The sequence below is a fragment of the Ctenopharyngodon idella genome, chromosome 18 (assembly GCF_019924925.1).
Source record: "Ctenopharyngodon idella isolate HZGC_01 chromosome 18, HZGC01, whole genome shotgun sequence".
Taxonomy (NCBI): Eukaryota; Metazoa; Chordata; class Actinopteri; order Cypriniformes; family Xenocyprididae; genus Ctenopharyngodon; species Ctenopharyngodon idella.
Window position 1 is genome coordinate 4,277,749 of NC_067237.1, and position 17,441 is coordinate 4,295,189.

The 17,441-nt window shown below is 35.8% G+C and overlaps 1 protein-coding gene across 1 annotated transcript in view; it reads right to left on the reverse strand.

The window, feature by feature from the left end:
• Window positions 1–17,441, reverse strand: part of cngb1a (cyclic nucleotide gated channel subunit beta 1a) — a 61,939-nt gene that overhangs the window by 25,706 nt on the left and 18,792 nt on the right. The window contains exons 15-28 of the mRNA XM_051870371.1: window positions 16,875–17,021; window positions 9,499–9,631; window positions 7,983–8,013; window positions 5,810–5,882; window positions 5,686–5,703; window positions 5,503–5,589; window positions 5,215–5,369; window positions 4,904–5,116; window positions 3,020–3,228; window positions 1,866–1,916; window positions 1,672–1,758; window positions 1,519–1,583; window positions 1,283–1,405; window positions 1,054–1,195 (exon numbers count right to left, since the gene is read on the reverse strand). Coding sequence (XP_051726331.1) covers window positions 1,054–1,195; window positions 1,283–1,405; window positions 1,519–1,583; window positions 1,672–1,758; window positions 1,866–1,916; window positions 3,020–3,228; window positions 4,904–5,116; window positions 5,215–5,369; window positions 5,503–5,589; window positions 5,686–5,703; window positions 5,810–5,882; window positions 7,983–8,013; window positions 9,499–9,631; window positions 16,875–17,021 — 1,534 coding nt within the window. The remainder of the gene's footprint in view (window positions 1–1,053; window positions 1,196–1,282; window positions 1,406–1,518; window positions 1,584–1,671; window positions 1,759–1,865; window positions 1,917–3,019; window positions 3,229–4,903; window positions 5,117–5,214; window positions 5,370–5,502; window positions 5,590–5,685; window positions 5,704–5,809; window positions 5,883–7,982; window positions 8,014–9,498; window positions 9,632–16,874; window positions 17,022–17,441) is intronic.

A 17,441-nucleotide genomic window follows, 5' to 3' on the forward strand; every position in this document is an offset into this window, starting at 1 on the left:
CGACAGTGAATTTCTTTGTGGATGGTTATACTGTGTTTGATCTTGGACTGTTTCCTGTTGTTTGATTCTCTGCTGCCCGCCCTGACTATTGCCTGTTTATTGGATTGTGATTGTACGCTGCCTGTCCTGACCTTTTGCTTGATTTTTGGACTGTGTATGTTTGCCGCCTGCCTCGACCCAAGCCTGTCCCTGTTTACGATTCTGTTTTGCCTTCTCCATTGCCATTGCTGTGTCTCGACCCTGTACTGTTTGACTCTGGCTAAAATAAAGCTGCAGATGGATCCTCACTCTGCTGACTCTGCGTCACAATTATATTATTAGATAAAGAGTTATTTTATATCACTGAAATACTATTAAATAGTTTTTATTAATATTTGGAATAATTTTTATATTTTTATATTTAAATTTGCTGTTTTCATTTTAGTTTTTTTGTAATACTGTCTATATAGTTTTTATTAATTTTTATTTCAGTTTTAGTTTAAAATATTTTAGTACATCAATTTAACTAAATGAAAATGAAAAATGCTGCCCAGACAACTAGCTGAAATTTCATTTGAATTTTAGTATTTTATTTTATTTCAGTTAAAGTTTTTTGTGAAAATAATGAAAATATTTTTACTTTATGGTCTTAAAATTAGTCTTATATTCTCTATGCAGAATAAAAATATAATTTCTTTGTTCTTTCTTTTGACTTTGGGGTGAAATATTGTCACATGTTTTGTTTAGTTTCTATGTTCCCGTTTTTCTTGTTAATCTTCTTGGTTCTTAATTAGTTAACACCTGTTCTGTTTCAGTCAATCATCCTCTGTGTATTTAAGCCCTCGGTTTCCTGTGTTTCATTTTCTGGTATTGTCTATGTTAGGAGTGGTTGTGTTTACCGTTTTTTCAGCTATCTCCTAAGTTTTCCATGTGGATTTATTGATTAAAGACTGTTTTTGTTCCTCTGCTTCTTTGTTGTGGGCGTCATTACAGCCACCGTGGCAAATATGACCTTGACATGTTTTTGAAAATAAATGAGATTCACCCAGAAGTTCTGTCATGTATGTCTCCCACCTGACCGATCATGATGGAGAAAGCAAAGACTCCAACGAAGTAGTTGACCAGTTGGAAGACGATTTCAAAGACAGTGGTGGGATCAGGCAAACCTCCGATGGTGATCAGAGTCTTCACAGCAAAGTAGTAGCAGCGAATATAACTGCAGGACACAAACACAGACTCGTTATATTACATTATCTACACTGTGTACAACATACCACTCGGTAATTGAGATGGATAAGTTCACCTGTTTCCTTTGCCATTATAGACCCATTTAGTAGAACCCAGTCCTTCATAGTCAGAACCCCAATAGAAAATACAGGCATTACAGTGCAGAGAGTACAGCAAGTACGCACTCGTCCGGATCACCCTGGAATCACATGGCAGTGAGTAAATAATATCTTTATTATTTGGGTGAACTGTCCCTTTAAAAGGTATTCGTTTTGTGTTATGGTGACCTCTAGTTGTGGCCTCTGGTCTTACCTGTAAATGTATGCTTTGCTCATCACAGCCTCCAGACGATCATTAAACTCAAAGAATGCATTGTACTGCAAAAAGGGCACAGAATAAGTGTGAGTATTAGGGATATTTGTGTGTGACAGTGGGAAGACATAAGGGACAGCATGTTTTTTTTACCTTTAGAAGGCGAGGAAACCGCAAGAGTGATTTGACACCTGTGAAGACGTACAGGACATCCAGTGGAAAGAGACTGATCACATCCATCTGAAACATCCAGCATGCACTGAAGGTTAGGATGCTGTTTTAATAACACACTGAAGTTATTTGTTCAGTGTCAATGCATAGATTTAGTAGAAAATAAAGAGTTTTACCTTAAATCGCTCTGTTTGCATGTAGTTCTCTCTCATGTCTTTTTTGTCACACTTAGAAAGACATAAAATAGGCAAACATCAATAGACATCAACAAAGTAAAAGAAACAGTGGTCTATGAATATCATTGCATTAGACAACAAAATATTGAACCTAGTGATGTTTATTTTTAAAGAAAGACAGTGTAAGCACAACTTCAAGCAAAACAATTCACAAAAAGAAATTATTTAGGTTGAAACAATTAAACTATGGAAGCTTCCACCACTGAATAAAAAAAATAAAGAAGATAATTACGACTTTTTTGTCTCACAATTCAGATTTTTTTCTCACAATTGCCGGTTTATATTATATAAAAAATGTAGAATTGCGAGTTTATATCACAATTCTGACTTTATAACTCGCAATTGTGAAGTTATATCTCACAATTCTGAGGAAAAAAAGTCAAAATTGTGAGATATAACTTCATAATTGCGAGTTATAAAGTCAGAATTGTGAGATATAAACTCGCAATTCTACATTTTTTCTCGCGATTTGTGTTTAAATCTCACAATACTGACGTTTTCTCTGAATTTCAAGTTTATATTGTGCAATTCTGTCTTTATTTCTCAGAATTGTGAGATATAACCTAGCAAATCTGTATTGTGTGATATACAGTTGTAATTTTGAGAAATAAAGTCGAAATTCTGAGAAACTTTTTGCAATTGTAAGTTTATATATCACAATACCAACTTTTCTCAGAATTGTGAGATAGAACTTGCAATTGCAAGTTATATAATGCAATATACAATATAAAAAAGTCAGCTCACAATTCTGACTTTTTTCCCAAAATTGCGACTTTATAACTTGCAATTGCGAGTTTATATCCCACAATTTACTTTTTTTTTAATCAGAATTGTAAGATATAAACTCTATATAAGAATATAAAGTTTGAATTGTGAGATATAACGTGCAATTCTGAGAAAAAAATGTAAGAACTGTGAGATATAAACCCACAATTGTGAGAAAAAAGGCAAAATTTGTGAGATAAAAAGTTGCAATTACCTTATATTTTTTAATTCTGTGGCGGAAACAAGCATATAAAACAGTAGATATGCTGTTCGAAACACAACACGTTCTGGTTGTCACACAATATTGGACGTAGGCTGCTCTTGCTCACCACAACGTCTCCTCCTCTCACAAACTGCAGCCTGGGCTGAAAGACCACGATGTCAAGAATGTAAATGGTGTCACAGAGGTAGTCCATCAGCAGCCACCAGTGAACGTTCTCAGGGGTCTGATACGGGAAAGTGCAGCGCACAGGGATCAGCCAAACATTCCAGTTCCACGCAAACGTCACAAAGAACAGCCACACCACGTAGATCAAATCTGTGAAAGAATCAATCGGCATAGTTGCATCTTCAGTATGTCATTTTAAAGAGGTCATATCATTGTTTCTAATCATATTGTTTTTATAATTTTAAGTCCACTTATAATATCCCTAGAGAAAAAGAAGTGTGCTTAATTTTATTGAATGTGAAAAAACAGTACTTGCAGATAACGCTATAATGTAGCGCTGAATCCCTATTGGAATTGTTACATTTTCCAAGGATCAGCATTCTCCCCTAAAAGTGATCGGGCAGACCGAACCATAAGTTGTAGAGACTTTTTAGGGCTGGTAAAACTTTTTAGGGCTGGTAGTACTCACACCGCCTATAACGTCACCAAGGCTCGCCCCGATCGGCCTGATGAGGGCACTACAGTGGTGAAAAGTGACTTATATCGTTGGAATCCTTGGCTCAAGATGGGCAATTTTTGCAAACTAGTCCTAGGTTTTTGGCCCTAACCAGTGCAGTGAGATTGTCAGAAGTTTAATTGTCAATACTTATCAAAAAAAAGTTGAAATTCTGATTCATGGTCCCTAAGGGGGTAACTTACTAAAATAGCTACAACTCGTGAACGGAAAGAGATATTTTCACCAAACTCAGCACACCTATGTAAGAGCTCATTCTGTGGTCGTGTGAAAAAGGACATGGCGACTGGCCACTTGGTGGCGCTATAACAGCAAAAAACATGAAATCAGCTATAACTACTTTACCGTTAGTCCGATTGACTTGAAAATTGGCATGCAGTGTCTTTGTCTGAGGTGCCATGACTGTCTATGAGGACATTGACGTTGATCTTGAAAAACATGTCTGCCATCGTGCAATGAAGTTTGATCAGACGAGGTTATCGGAAGCCAATCAGAACGAAACTCACTGGGCCTGTTTGACTCACGGCCCTAAAGGCCTGTGAGAAATTTGAAAGAAAACGGCCACCGGGGGGCGCCTTCGCGTTTTCCACGTGCGATTGTGGATCGTGCAATTTTTCACACACGCTCACGACGTTCATACCACATGGTAGGACTCCTCATTCTGAGCAACTTTGCCTCTAGGACCGCCGCTGTCTGACTTAACAATATTCGTTAAATATCGGAGATTATTTCAAAAACCAACTTTGGCGAACTAGTCCAACCTCGAAAACTATTAAAAAGCTTTAAAAACTATATATTTCCTATGGTAAATTGCCTGTATTTGCTGTGAATGGTCTTTTCCATCTATGATCGAGATGGTTACAGGATTGCCAATTAAAACATAATACCTTTTTTTCACATGTGCTTAAAGGCCTTAAAGCACTTGAACCCTGATAATTGCTCCTCACAGCTATATTTTTAACTTGCAACTTTATCATTACAAATGTGTAATTACGAATATATTTAAATTAATGACATGCAAAGTTCAACAGAATTGGCTTTACCACAAATGCTTGTCAGTACATTCGACAGTACAAAATAACAAAAGAGTCTAACAATACACTTTTTAGAGTCTACTTCCTTGTTGTTAATAGACATTCATTTTGGACTGGGAAAGATGTTCAAAACAAACAAACAAAAAAGTTTTTTTTTTATTTTTTTTTTTTAATATAAATTTCTCATGACATGACACGTAAATAAGGTAGTTTATTTCTATATTAATTATTATAACAATGGCTCACTGTGATCCATAGAGCTGGTTGTAGATCTCACCTGTGTAGGGATCAATGCTGGACGGGAAACGGTACTCCAGTATAACTCTCAGCCAATCAGGAATCTGGGGCATTTTCAACTGAGGAACTGGGAACTTGTATCCCATAAACTCATAGATTTTCACCTCCTCTTCAGCCGCCTCTTCAACGTCTTTCTTTTCCTCTGGAGGAGGTGGTGGAGGAGGCGGGGCATCTGCAGGCTTTTTGGCTGGAGCTAGGGTTCAAATATCAATGGTAACTACAATATATATCCTTGACCTTACATTACTGATCTAATACAGTAAAATAAAGAGTAAATACAAGTCTACTCACATGCCGAAGGGCTTTCCTCATCAGAATCATCTGGATCAGTCAGTTTATCTCTTGCACGTTCTGTTCGCCCCTTAAACAGCTTGACCAGGTCCTGCAGTCGCTCATTCACAACTATACTTGTTTGACTGGCCGCAGACATTGGCCGCTCAAGGCCTCTACAGGAAACGACATATTGGAGAAAGTCATGTCACATCAAGTTCATCAATGAAATGTCTTTTTTTGAGTCTAAGCAAGGGTTTTGAGACAAAAAAAACCCACAATAAAATATTTGGCTTTTTAAAGACTCACTCGCCCACACTGAGTAGATCAGTCATGTTCGGATCCATTCGACTGTCCTCATCTTCCGCACCAGGAGCCGTCTGCTCCTGAGGCAGTCTATTGAACAACAACATACAGTATGGCAAATTGCAGTCTTTACTATAGCAGCCGTAGTTTACAAAACTAAATCTTTGTAGATGAAGAACAACTTACTCTGAATCCACAACTTTGCTGATAGTGAAAAAAAGAAGAAGAAAAAAAAACAGGACTTTCAGTGAAATAGCCTAAACTATTTAGCTAATTATCATATAAATAGATCAGATGGTGAATCACTGACCTGTGGGCCATCAGATTTGACTCTGACTCTGGTGGGACGATGATTTTGGGAACGGTCTTCAAATGGCTGCTTTCTGAGAGCACACACAATTAAATTTTAGTGTTGAAATCTTAAAAAAAAAAAAAAACATTATTTGTGCATCAGAAATAAAAATTTAGAGATGATTTTGGGATACAAAGAGATATTTACAAGCAAAATGACTTAATTTATTATTATACAAAAAGTACACTAGGTTTTTAAATATTTTTAAATAATTAAAAAAATATTTGTAAAAAATTATTTATTAATTATGTAAATATTTAGAGGCCTAGTTTAAACTGTATTGACAATATATATACAGTAATGGTCAAAAGTGACGTCCGGCCTGGCAAAATTTATACCCTTTGTTCAAATATTATTACAATAATACATGCCAAATTGTGCGGACATAATTTTTAGACAGGCTGTCATACAAAGAAATTATGAACACATGCCAAAACAAGTGAGAACCAACAAAATATTAGTCAATGTATGCTTTCTCCTGTTGCAATGTATGCTTTTTGTTTTTCTATTCATTTTTTTTGCATAGTAAAATAAAACCTGTAGCTGTAGTTTGCCCTTTTTTTGCCAAATAATTTTGTCAGATAAATACCTAAACCAAGTTTAGTGTTTTAGCAAGTTTAGTAGTTAGTTCATCCATCTACAAGTGTTTATGCTGAATTAAATGTCAGATACAGTTTATTGTGTAAAATTACCAAAATACCAGTAATAAAGAGGAAAAAAAAAGTTTAACATAATGCGGGACTTTTAATTATACACAAGCCTGAAATATATCAGGACTCTTATTTTGAAATGTATATGCTTTACTTTTGTCGGCTGCTCATTCAAAAAGATGAGGGACCTTAAATTTCATAAAACTGATTATTTTAGACTTTTTAAGGAACATTGGGGACTTTTTTATTCTCTGAAAAAAAAAAAAAAAACATTTTACAGCTTGCACACACTTATGCAAGTCACAAATGCGAGTGAAACTGCACTATTTTGGTGCCTAGATATAGCTAAACTAGATCTCTGTGATATTTAGATTTAAGAGCCAATATAATCTAAGGGGTTTTTCACTGATTTTATCACCCACCAGGCGAAAACATACATATAAGTAACAGCACACTTCTCCTCAGTAAGCTGCAAGATTTGAGGTACAATAATATTCAATGTCAATAGCACAAACAATAACAGTGGTCCTTATTATCAAAAATCACTGGCACAGCACAGCACTATCTAGCACAGTCAGTTCACCTGAGAGACTGTTGAAGGTTTGTTGTCTTTCTGTAACTGTAGGGCACTTCGAAACCGTGTTTTGGGTGTCAAGCATGGGATGATCTGGATTTTAGGGCACTTTAGCATGGGATGACTGACAGTGAGTCTCTCGGGTATTTTAAAAAGTAAATCCACTAGCTACAGATTCTAACTCAAAGACTACATGCTGCTGCTGAGGCGTTCTACATGGGCTTCAGGATGTTGAGGCGATGGAGAACGTTCTGGAAGCACTGGTTGGCTTGTTTTGGAAGCTGGGATATCTCCTGGTACAGCAGCAGGAGATCAGAGGGCATCGTGGGCAAGGGAACATTGTTTTTCAGCAGATGCAAGTTGCTCAGACATGCGGAAGCGTGAGGGATGCGAAGAACCCAGCTCTTTACGCCAGTACAGCTAGCAGGCACTGCAGATAGGCAGACTGGTTCAATTACTGGCCGTTCACATTTCCTTTCATTGGTTATGAACAAACTGGATCTGAACAGTTACAGTAATGCTCATTTGATTAGATCTGCAGGACTAAAGCTTCATGAAATCGACATCTATCTTAGCATGTTTGTGTTAAGTTACTCTAAAAAGTAATGAATTACTAGCTACTAATTACATCTTCAACAGTGTAATTAGATTACCGTACTAATTACTCTCTTTAAAAAGTATTGCATTACTTATTACTAATTACTTTCTAACCTGTTGAACAATACAAGGATAGACATGAAACTGCCCTTTCAAATTAATAATATAAAATTGCATAAATTATTCTTGAAATAACCATTACTTTTCAAGGGAAAAGTAATTAAATTACTGTAATTAATTACTTAGTAATGCATTACAGACAACACTGCTTGTATACAGTCATTGTGCATATGTTCATGTTTACACTGACCTCCACATCCTTCTTCAGGAGGTTCCTCTTCCTGTAACAACAGAAGATTAATAAAAGCAAACATAAGACAGCAAAGACAAATATGACCAATTCCACATGTCTAAATGTATATAGCTGCCATTCAAAAGAGTCACTATATAATTTTTATGTTTTTGAAAGAAATATACTTTCTCCAAGGCTGTATTTAATTAATGGAAAAAAAATACAATACATATTTATAACTATACAAATAACTATCTCATTTAAATGCTGAGATTTTCAAAATATCTATTAAGAGAATCCTCTACTTGCAGCAATGACATTCTTCATTGAAAATAAAAAATGTAATTGCAACTTATTATCTCACAATTCTAACTTTTTTCTTGCAATTTTAAGTTTACATTTCTCAGAATTGCGAGATATAAACTTGTGTGGGTTCTAAAGTCAGAATTGCGAGTTTATGGCCCGGTTTCACAGACAGGGCTTAGATTAAGCCAGGATCAGGCCTTAGTTAAATTAGGACATTTAAGTAGCTTTTATAAAAATGCCTTAGAAAAAAACAACAACAAAACAATGGCACTGACATATTTTAAGATCCTTGTCTGTGAAACTGGGCATATATTTTGCAATTCAGACTATCAGTCGCAATTGCAAATTTATAACTCACAATTCTGAGAAAAAAAAAAAGAATTGCAAGATAAAAAGTTGCTATTACGGAAACAAGCTTCCATACATTTGAGGAGGCCTTTGTTCATTCTGTCATTTTATTATATTCAGAAGTTTCATCTCATTCATTTATTCATCCCGTTCCAGTTTCATCCCATTCAAAGGTTTTGTACAGTACCAAAACAAGCACATTACAGTGATTTCTCATTACTGGCGATTTCATGACATTGCATTGGTATTTTCATAATTGGATTCCTGTAGATTAAGCATGGCATTACCAATGCCAAGGCCATGGGTTCGATTCCCAGGAAATGCATGAACTGATAAAAATGTATAGGTACTGTACCTTGAATGCATTAATGTAATGTAAGTCTGCAAAATGCATACATGATGTAAATGTAATTGCTTTGCTATCACAAGTAAAAAGTACACGATAAAACATTAATTTCAAACAGTACATTACCATATTTTGCAGAAAATAAGTTGCACAAGTTAAATTTAATGGTATTCAGAACAGGAAAAATACATGAATACATTCATTATAAACAACAACATTTATTATGAAGCCTAAACGAATTTAAAGCAAAACTAAAACTAAATATGCTGTACAATTAAATTGGGCTCCTGTACTTCTCTCTGTACTTTGTGCTTGCCATTAATTGCATTATATAAATCGCTTTGGAATATACATTGCAAAAAAAAACCAAAAAAAAAAACATTGGAAAATATGGTAATGGTTGTTTTTGGTTAAATGTTTTTGATTAAATGTTGCCTTGGTAAAAAGAAATATCACTTTTTCTTTTCAAAAACAAAAAAATGTCTTCCCAAACTTTCAAATGGTAGTGTGCTAATATGTTTTAAGCGATGTTACCTGGTCAGCATCAGGAGGTAAAGATGTGGAGCGCTCAGGCTGAGTGGTCACAGGCGGTGGACTTTGGGGTGGGTGATCTGAAACCTCAGACTCGTGTGGCGACGGCTCCGCCGGGCAGACATCCACCAGGCTCCTGAAAAGGGTTTGAGCTGGAGTCTAGTCATGGCAACACAACCAGTCCATCACAAACGTTCAGAGACTGGTGAGCCGCCAATCGGATCTGTAGCGGTTGACCAGATAAAACTCAAAGGAGCTGACAAGAACGTGTGATTGGATTATGAAAATCAACCATTCTGACGGACAATCTCATTTGTAATTTTAGGTCTTTCAAAGAGATTAATTAAATAGCGACAATACTATCAAGGCTATATTAGATGCAGCTATCAATATGGACTACTGTAAATATATGTTGAGTTTCAACAAAAAAAAGAGAGGAAGCTGATCAAGCTCAAACCAATTTCAACACTATTCCGTGCTAGATTATGCTGTTATCTGGTTCAGTGTTCAGTGTGTTATGGAAGCTCGTTTCTGTCAAGGAATAAAAAAAAAAAAAAAAAAAAAAAAGGTAATTGCAACTTCTCTCACAATGGACTTTATTAATAAACTTGCAAACTATTTGGACTATATTTTTATTTGACTATTTTTCTTGCATTTGCAAGTTTATATCTCGTAATTCTGACTTTATTTCTCACAATTTCTAGTTTATATCTCATAATTCTGACATTTTTCCTTGCAATTGTGAGTTTATATCTCACAATTCTTTGTTATAATTCTGAGTTATATCTAAACTCGAATGCTAGAAAATTTTCAGAATTGTGAGATATAAACTCAGAATTGTGAGAAATAGTCAGAATTGCAAGATGACTTGACTTTAATGCTTTGCCATGACGCTTTCAGCTTGACGTCGACTAGTTGCTGGTTATGGCCTATAGAGGGCTCAACAGAATAAGAAATCTTTGAAGTCCACATTTACGCTCTGTATTCAACAGTAAATGACAAATAAATTCATACTCCGACAGCGCTCCACAAGGTATTTTTGATTATACCATCTTGATGCTCAATATTGATCACGTGAATGCACATTTTAAACAGCTTATTGTACACGTAAGTTAATCGCTGTTCTAAACTAACTAACACAGAAACATTCAGTAGCGCAGAAATGTATTGTCAACACTGTGCTGTGACTTATCAATAAAATAGCTTAGAAACTGAAAAGTTCTAGCATATATTTATAAGTAACCAAAACACACAGCTTCACTATTAGTAGAGAGACGCTGCCAGGTAGAATTCACACACAATCACTCTCTTAGTAATGCATTCATATAAATGTAATCTTTACTGTGCTACTTTATCTGTATCTGATTTAGAAAGAGCAGAAATCTGTGAGAAATATAATGACCCAAAGACAAAAGAACTGATAAAAACAAGCTGTTACGTATGAGCAGTAGCCTTGTGGGCAGCGCTGTCATATGCCATAGCTGTGCACAAAGCAACCCGCGTTCGAGTCTCAGTTTGAGGTTCAGGCTTATTTGTTCATTAATGACGTCATTAGTGACTAGTCGACGTCGAGTTGACTTTAATCACATAAAAGTCAACTTTAAAAAATCTGAAGTCGTTCAACCCCTAATACATTTATACATTTTTGAGATATAAACTCACAATTGTGAGTTATAAAGTCCAAACTGCAAGATATAAACTCACAATTGTGAGAAAAAAGTCAGAATTGTAAGAAAGTCGCATTTACCTTTTATTTTATTATTCCATAGAGCTTCCATAGTGTAGTCATATCTGTCACCAGCTAAAAATGCGTATCAACCAGCATGTCTTTTCTAGTGAAGCTGTTTTACCCAGCTACTACCCATAGAGGACATTGGTGACCAGCATCTAAAATGCAAAATACTGCATGATGGTGACAGTGCTGGTCTTGTCAATGTTGTTTGTCTCACAAACAAACATTATTGACCCAGTTCTCAACAACATATTACTGGAATTGATATATTCAACTTCTGTACTCCTTTCCCCTACTTTTGCTTGTAAAGAAGGTTATCATCCTCTTAGATTACATTGTTGACACGCAGAGTCAACTTTTAACTAAAAGTAGTAGTGCTACCAACTTAAATTTACTTAAATGAACTTTTCAGCTGTTAGCCCAGTAGCGTGCTAGTCCATGTTTTTATGCCCAAAACATGCATGGTTTACACTACAGCATTAAAGGGTTAGTTCACTTTAAAATGAAAATTACACCAATTTTTGATTTTGTCACCCTCAAGCCATCCTAGGTGTATATGAATTTCTTTTTTCTGATGAACACAATCGGAGTTATATTAATAAATATCCTGATGCGTCCAAGCTTTATAATGGCAGTGAACAGGTCCAACGAGTATAAAGCTCAAGAAAGTTCATCCATCCATCATAAACGTACTCCACACAGCTCAGGGGGGTTAATAAAGGCCTTCTGAAGTGAAGTGATGCATTTGTGTAAGAAAAATATCCATATTTAACAAATTATCAAGTAAAATATCTACCGTCAGTTACGCTTTTTTTGTAAGTTGAACACGGAAGGCGGTCTTGTGGAAGCTAGATATTTAACTTTATAACTTGTTAAATATGAATATTTTTCTTACACAAACACATCACTTCGCTTCAGAAGGCCTTTATTAACCCGTGTGGAGTACGTTTATGATGGATGGATGCACTTTCTTGAGCTTCATACTCATTGGACCTGTTCACTGCCATTATAAAGCTTAGATGCATCAGGATACTTATTAATATAACTCCGATTGTGTTCATCAGAAAGAAGAAAGTCATATACACCTAAGATGGCTTGAGGGTGAGAAAATCTTGGGGTAATTTTTATTTGAAAGTGAACTAATCCTTTAATGTACAAAATACTTTTTGTGGCACATCTTAAATGTGTGTGTAGAATTATATAGGTACAATCTGTTTACACAAACTAATGTAGGCCAGTCTAACATACCTTTTTATGTCGACACTGTTTAGGGGATGTCAAGTTGGTTGCAAAATGTTGATAAAAAGTGCACATTTCAGTTTTATTTCATGACTTTATGGCTTACTGAATTCAGCACTGCAAAATGCAGCAGCAGCAGGTCTGAAACTGTTCTACTTCTACTGAAGTGCTTCGGCCTAAAAGCTTTTTGGCATCAGCTGTTCTGGTTTTCAGACAGGATGGTTTATAGTGACGTGGTAAAGCAGGATGAAGCCTAAATTAAGCATCTGACATCATGCCCAAAATAACACAAAGTACTCAAAAGTGGGACACTTCTGTATTTGTAATGGTTAGTCTTTTTAGAGACTGAAGCAACATTGCTTTGATGTACAAAAATGTAACTATATGGGCTAAATTGCTCATTTTCTTTAATCTAAGGAGTTTTAATCTTGGTTTAAATAGCCTGGGTGATAAATCAAATAATGGAAGCTTGTTTCCGCCACTTAATAAAACAATAAAAAAGGTAATTGCGACTTTTTATCTTACAATTCTGACTTTTTTCTAGCAATTGCGAGTTTGCATCTCACAATTATGACTTTTTTTCTCAGATTTGCTAGATTTAAAGTCAGAATTACGTGTTATAAAGTCAGAATTGCTAGATATAAACTCACAATTGCGAGTTATAAAGTCAGAATTGCATGATATAAACTCGAAATTGCGTCTTTTTTCTCAGAATTGTGAGTGTATATCTCGCAATTGTGAGCTTATATCTCACAATTCTGACTTTAGAAGTCAGAATTGTGAGACAAAAAGTCGCAATTACCTTTATTTTTCATTTCATGGTGGAAACAAGCTTCCATACTGCAGTGATCTTTATTTGGCCAGTTAAATTTTCTTAGGACCATTTCCCTTGAGATTAAGTAAAGATTCCTTTTATTTCAGTGAATCGGTTTTTAAACCTATGAAACTAGTTTTTGAATCAGAACAAAACTTAGATTCAGCCTTTTTAAAAAATGTTTTAAGTAACATTACCTTTTTTAAAACAAAGGAGATGTGAATATTATCAAATGGATAAAAGCTTATCAAGATATTTTGTATCTCAATTTAGAATCAACATATAATATTGCCCAGCCCTAAAGACAATATAAAATACTGCACGAATGTATGAAAGCTTCATACTCATTTCAGGAGTACATGCTCTAATTTTTCAAAGGCAGTGTGGGGACTTATAGATACAAACAGCTGCTAAAGCATGTGCTGCAGCTTTTATGATATATAATGTGCCACACTGAAAGACTTTGCCATCAGTGCAAGTATTACAAGTAATGCCCAGGCTGCTATAGCGCTTGCTGCTCAGCTCTGAGGATGAAGGCCTTACTCTGTGATCTTACTATCCTCATTCTCCTCCTCACTCTCTTCACGGAACGGCTGTAACCTGTATGGTGAGCCGGAGAGGACAAACAGCACTTCAGCTGACATGCAGCATAATAAAGTAACGGCACAGCAGTAAAGAGAAGCAAGCAAGAACTCGCATCAAATCGTGAGTTGTAACATTCACTCTGCTGTGAGGAAAGTTGCAGCACTGAAGGGTTGGAAGCAGGGTCCAAAATTATGTTTTTCTCACACCTGCGAATTGCAAGTGAATCACTATAGCGACCATAAAAGTGTATTTTGCAATAATATAAAAAAATCTATAAATATAGAATTAGATTTGGGATTATTAAGTATACCACATACTGTACATATTTGTGACCACATCATATAAGAAGTGGAGGAGACTGCTAAAGCAAACATGGAAGAGAGGTGAGAGAGAATTGTTCGGATCCCAATATAATTTAATTTAATTTAACAGGGCTTTTTCTTATAATACTATTTATTTTTTATATGCACTATTGTTCAAAAGTCAGTAAGATTTGTTTTCCTTTTTTTTTCTCAGCAAGGACACATTCAATTGATCAAAAGTGTCAGTAAAAACATTTATAGGGCCCTATTTTAATGATCTAAGGGTAACACTTTACAATAAGCTTCATTAGTTAACATTAGTTAACTACATTAGTTAACATTAACTAATAATGAACTGCACTTATACAGCATTTATTAATCTTTGTTAATGCTAATTTCAACATTTACTAATACATTATTAAAATCTTGTTAACATTAGTTAATGCACTGTGAACTAACATGAACAAACGATAAACAGCTGTATTTTCATTAACTAATGTTAATGAAGATTAGTAAATACAGTAACAAATGTATTGCTCATGGTTAATTCATGTTAGTTAATACATTAACTAATGTTTAACTAATGAACCTTATTTTAAAGTGTTACCGATCTAAGCACATGGTCTGAAGCACATGGTGCAGGTGCACTTAGGGCTTGTTTGAATACACTTTTGCTAGTTTAACGACAGAAAAAAGTGGTTGGCACACCAGGCGCATGGTCTAAAAGGGTTGTACCTAGTCTCTTAATGAGCCATGGGTGTGTTTTGGGAGTAATGTGCAATAAACCAATCAGAGTGTCATCTCCCATTCCCTGTAAAAGCAGGTGCGCTTGAACCATGGCGGATTCACTATTTACATGGCGGAATATAGACACCCTCAACCTGACGAGTCAGTTTAAATACATGTGTGTACTGCCACGATTGGTCAAATAATTAGCCAATTTCATTGGTCATTACTGCAAACAGGTCATTCTGATACATGCAATGACTATCCATTATGACATGTAGGTATTTTTATCTTTATGTACATAATAATAATCTTTTACATTGTAATCCTTTTATTTTTAATATTTGGCATGTTTGTGTGCTGCTGCGTGTCCCTGTGTGTGTAACAAGCAGAGTGTATGCGCGTTGTGCACTCACCTATAGGCGCATATTACTAACACACCCTTTAAATAACAAAAAAATACTGCAGCACTGACTTTAGACCAGGTTTTTGTTGGTCAATGGTGCAGTCGTTTTCAGTTGCCTCAAAATAGCAACATGCCAACAATGCACCTGAACACACCTCATTTTCAGACCAGCACGCCCATGAGTGAACAGATGGCCGCGAGTGCATTTGCTATTTAAATAACATGGTGCTGGACATGAAAATGATAACTACGCTGGGCTGAAACTAGCAAAAAACACTTGCATTGCACCTGGTGTCGCATTGTGCTGGGTGTATGATAGGGCCCATAATGCTACAAAAGATTTAAATGCTGTTCTTTCCCCCATTTACTTCAAAGAATCCTGAAAAAAAATACATCACGGTTTCCACAACAATATTAAGCAACACAACTGTTTTGTTTTTAACATTGATAATAATAAGACATGTTTCTTGAGCAGCAAATCAGCATATTAGAATGATTTCTGAAGGGTCATGTGACCCTGAAGACTGGAGTAGTGATGCTGAAAATTCAGGTTTGCATCACAGAAATAAATTACATTTTAAAATATATTACAACAAAAACTGGTTATTTTAAATAGTAATAATATATAACAATATTACTGTTTTTACTGTTTTTTTTTTAACAAAAAAAGTAAAGCCTTTGTGAGCGTAAAGGCCTTGTTCACACAGAATGTGTTTTTGCTTTGAAAAACGCGAGACGCAGGAAGTGGAATCGGGAAAAAACACACGGTCTCGAGAAGCGTTTTTTTAAAAGAGATTTAAAACTGATTTTAACTCGAGCCTCGTTTTTAGAATGCAGTGTCATGGGCGAGATGCAGAAAAAAAAGATGCAAAACACAAGCACAACAGTCAAACACATCCGTCTAGTAGCATTTACATAGAAAAACAATGGAAAAGTAGCGCATTGGAATGGAGAAACACGTTCCTTGTGAATGGCCCAAAAAAAAAAAAAAAAATCTTACCAAACTTTTCAACAGTAGTGTATATGGATCGCTTAATCCAAGGAATATGCACATATGTGTTTTGCATTGATGTAAAAGTCTTTAGAAGACAGACAACAGATGTTTTCTTTAGTAGATGGTTTGAATGTAATAAGGCACATAGATGACCACAAAGCTAATAAAAATTGACTAAAAGCTACACGAAAATTCTAGACCAACGATTGTTGGTCATTTTTGTTGTTTGGCCAATGTTAATTTTGGACCCTGGCAGAAAGCAAGGAGCGAGAGTGGAAGGGGAGGGTGACACTTACTCTGGGTCTTCTTCATTCTCTTCCTCCTGGATATTTGGCAGTCTTTGCAAAACAAACAGTGAACAGGTGAATTCTGAACACTGTAAGAGTGTTTGTGTGTGTGTGTGTGAGAAAGAGAGAGAGAGAAAGGGATAGAGACAGCGCATTGGTCGCAAAAAAGTTTTGTAGCCACTTTGTGGTTTATCACACCCCAGATCTCAGTCTTAACAAACACAGAACAGGGCAGGAAGGGCGTAACACAGGCTCACTGAATTCCTCTGAGTTTGTAGTGTGTTTATGACTTACTGATCATCATTGTCTGGCTCTTCGTTTTTCGTATCAATGATGATCTGAGTGGTGTGTTCTTCCTCCAGCTGTCTGACGGCCATTTCTGCAGCCTGTCGGGCCAGATCCTCCGCCATGCGAGCTGCCTCCACGCGTTCCTGCTCCAGTCTATACACACACACACACACACACACACACACACACACACACACACACACACACACACACACACACATATACACACACACACACACACACACACACACACACACACGCACATGCACACAAACATTGAGTTTCATGTTTTATGGGGACTTTCCCATAGATGATAGATATCATGATTTTTATACTGTACAAACTGTATATTCTATCCCCTAAACCTACCCATCACAGAAAACTTTCTGCATTTGTACATTTTCAAAAAACATCACTTAGTATGTTTTATAGTATGTTTTCCTCACGGGGAACAAAAAGTAAGATGCAGAGGAACAAGTGAGCAATCTTGACACGCTGCTGCGTATATTAATTACAACAATGCTGTTATGTGATGAGATACTGAACTCCATCTGGTAATGATAACATAACATT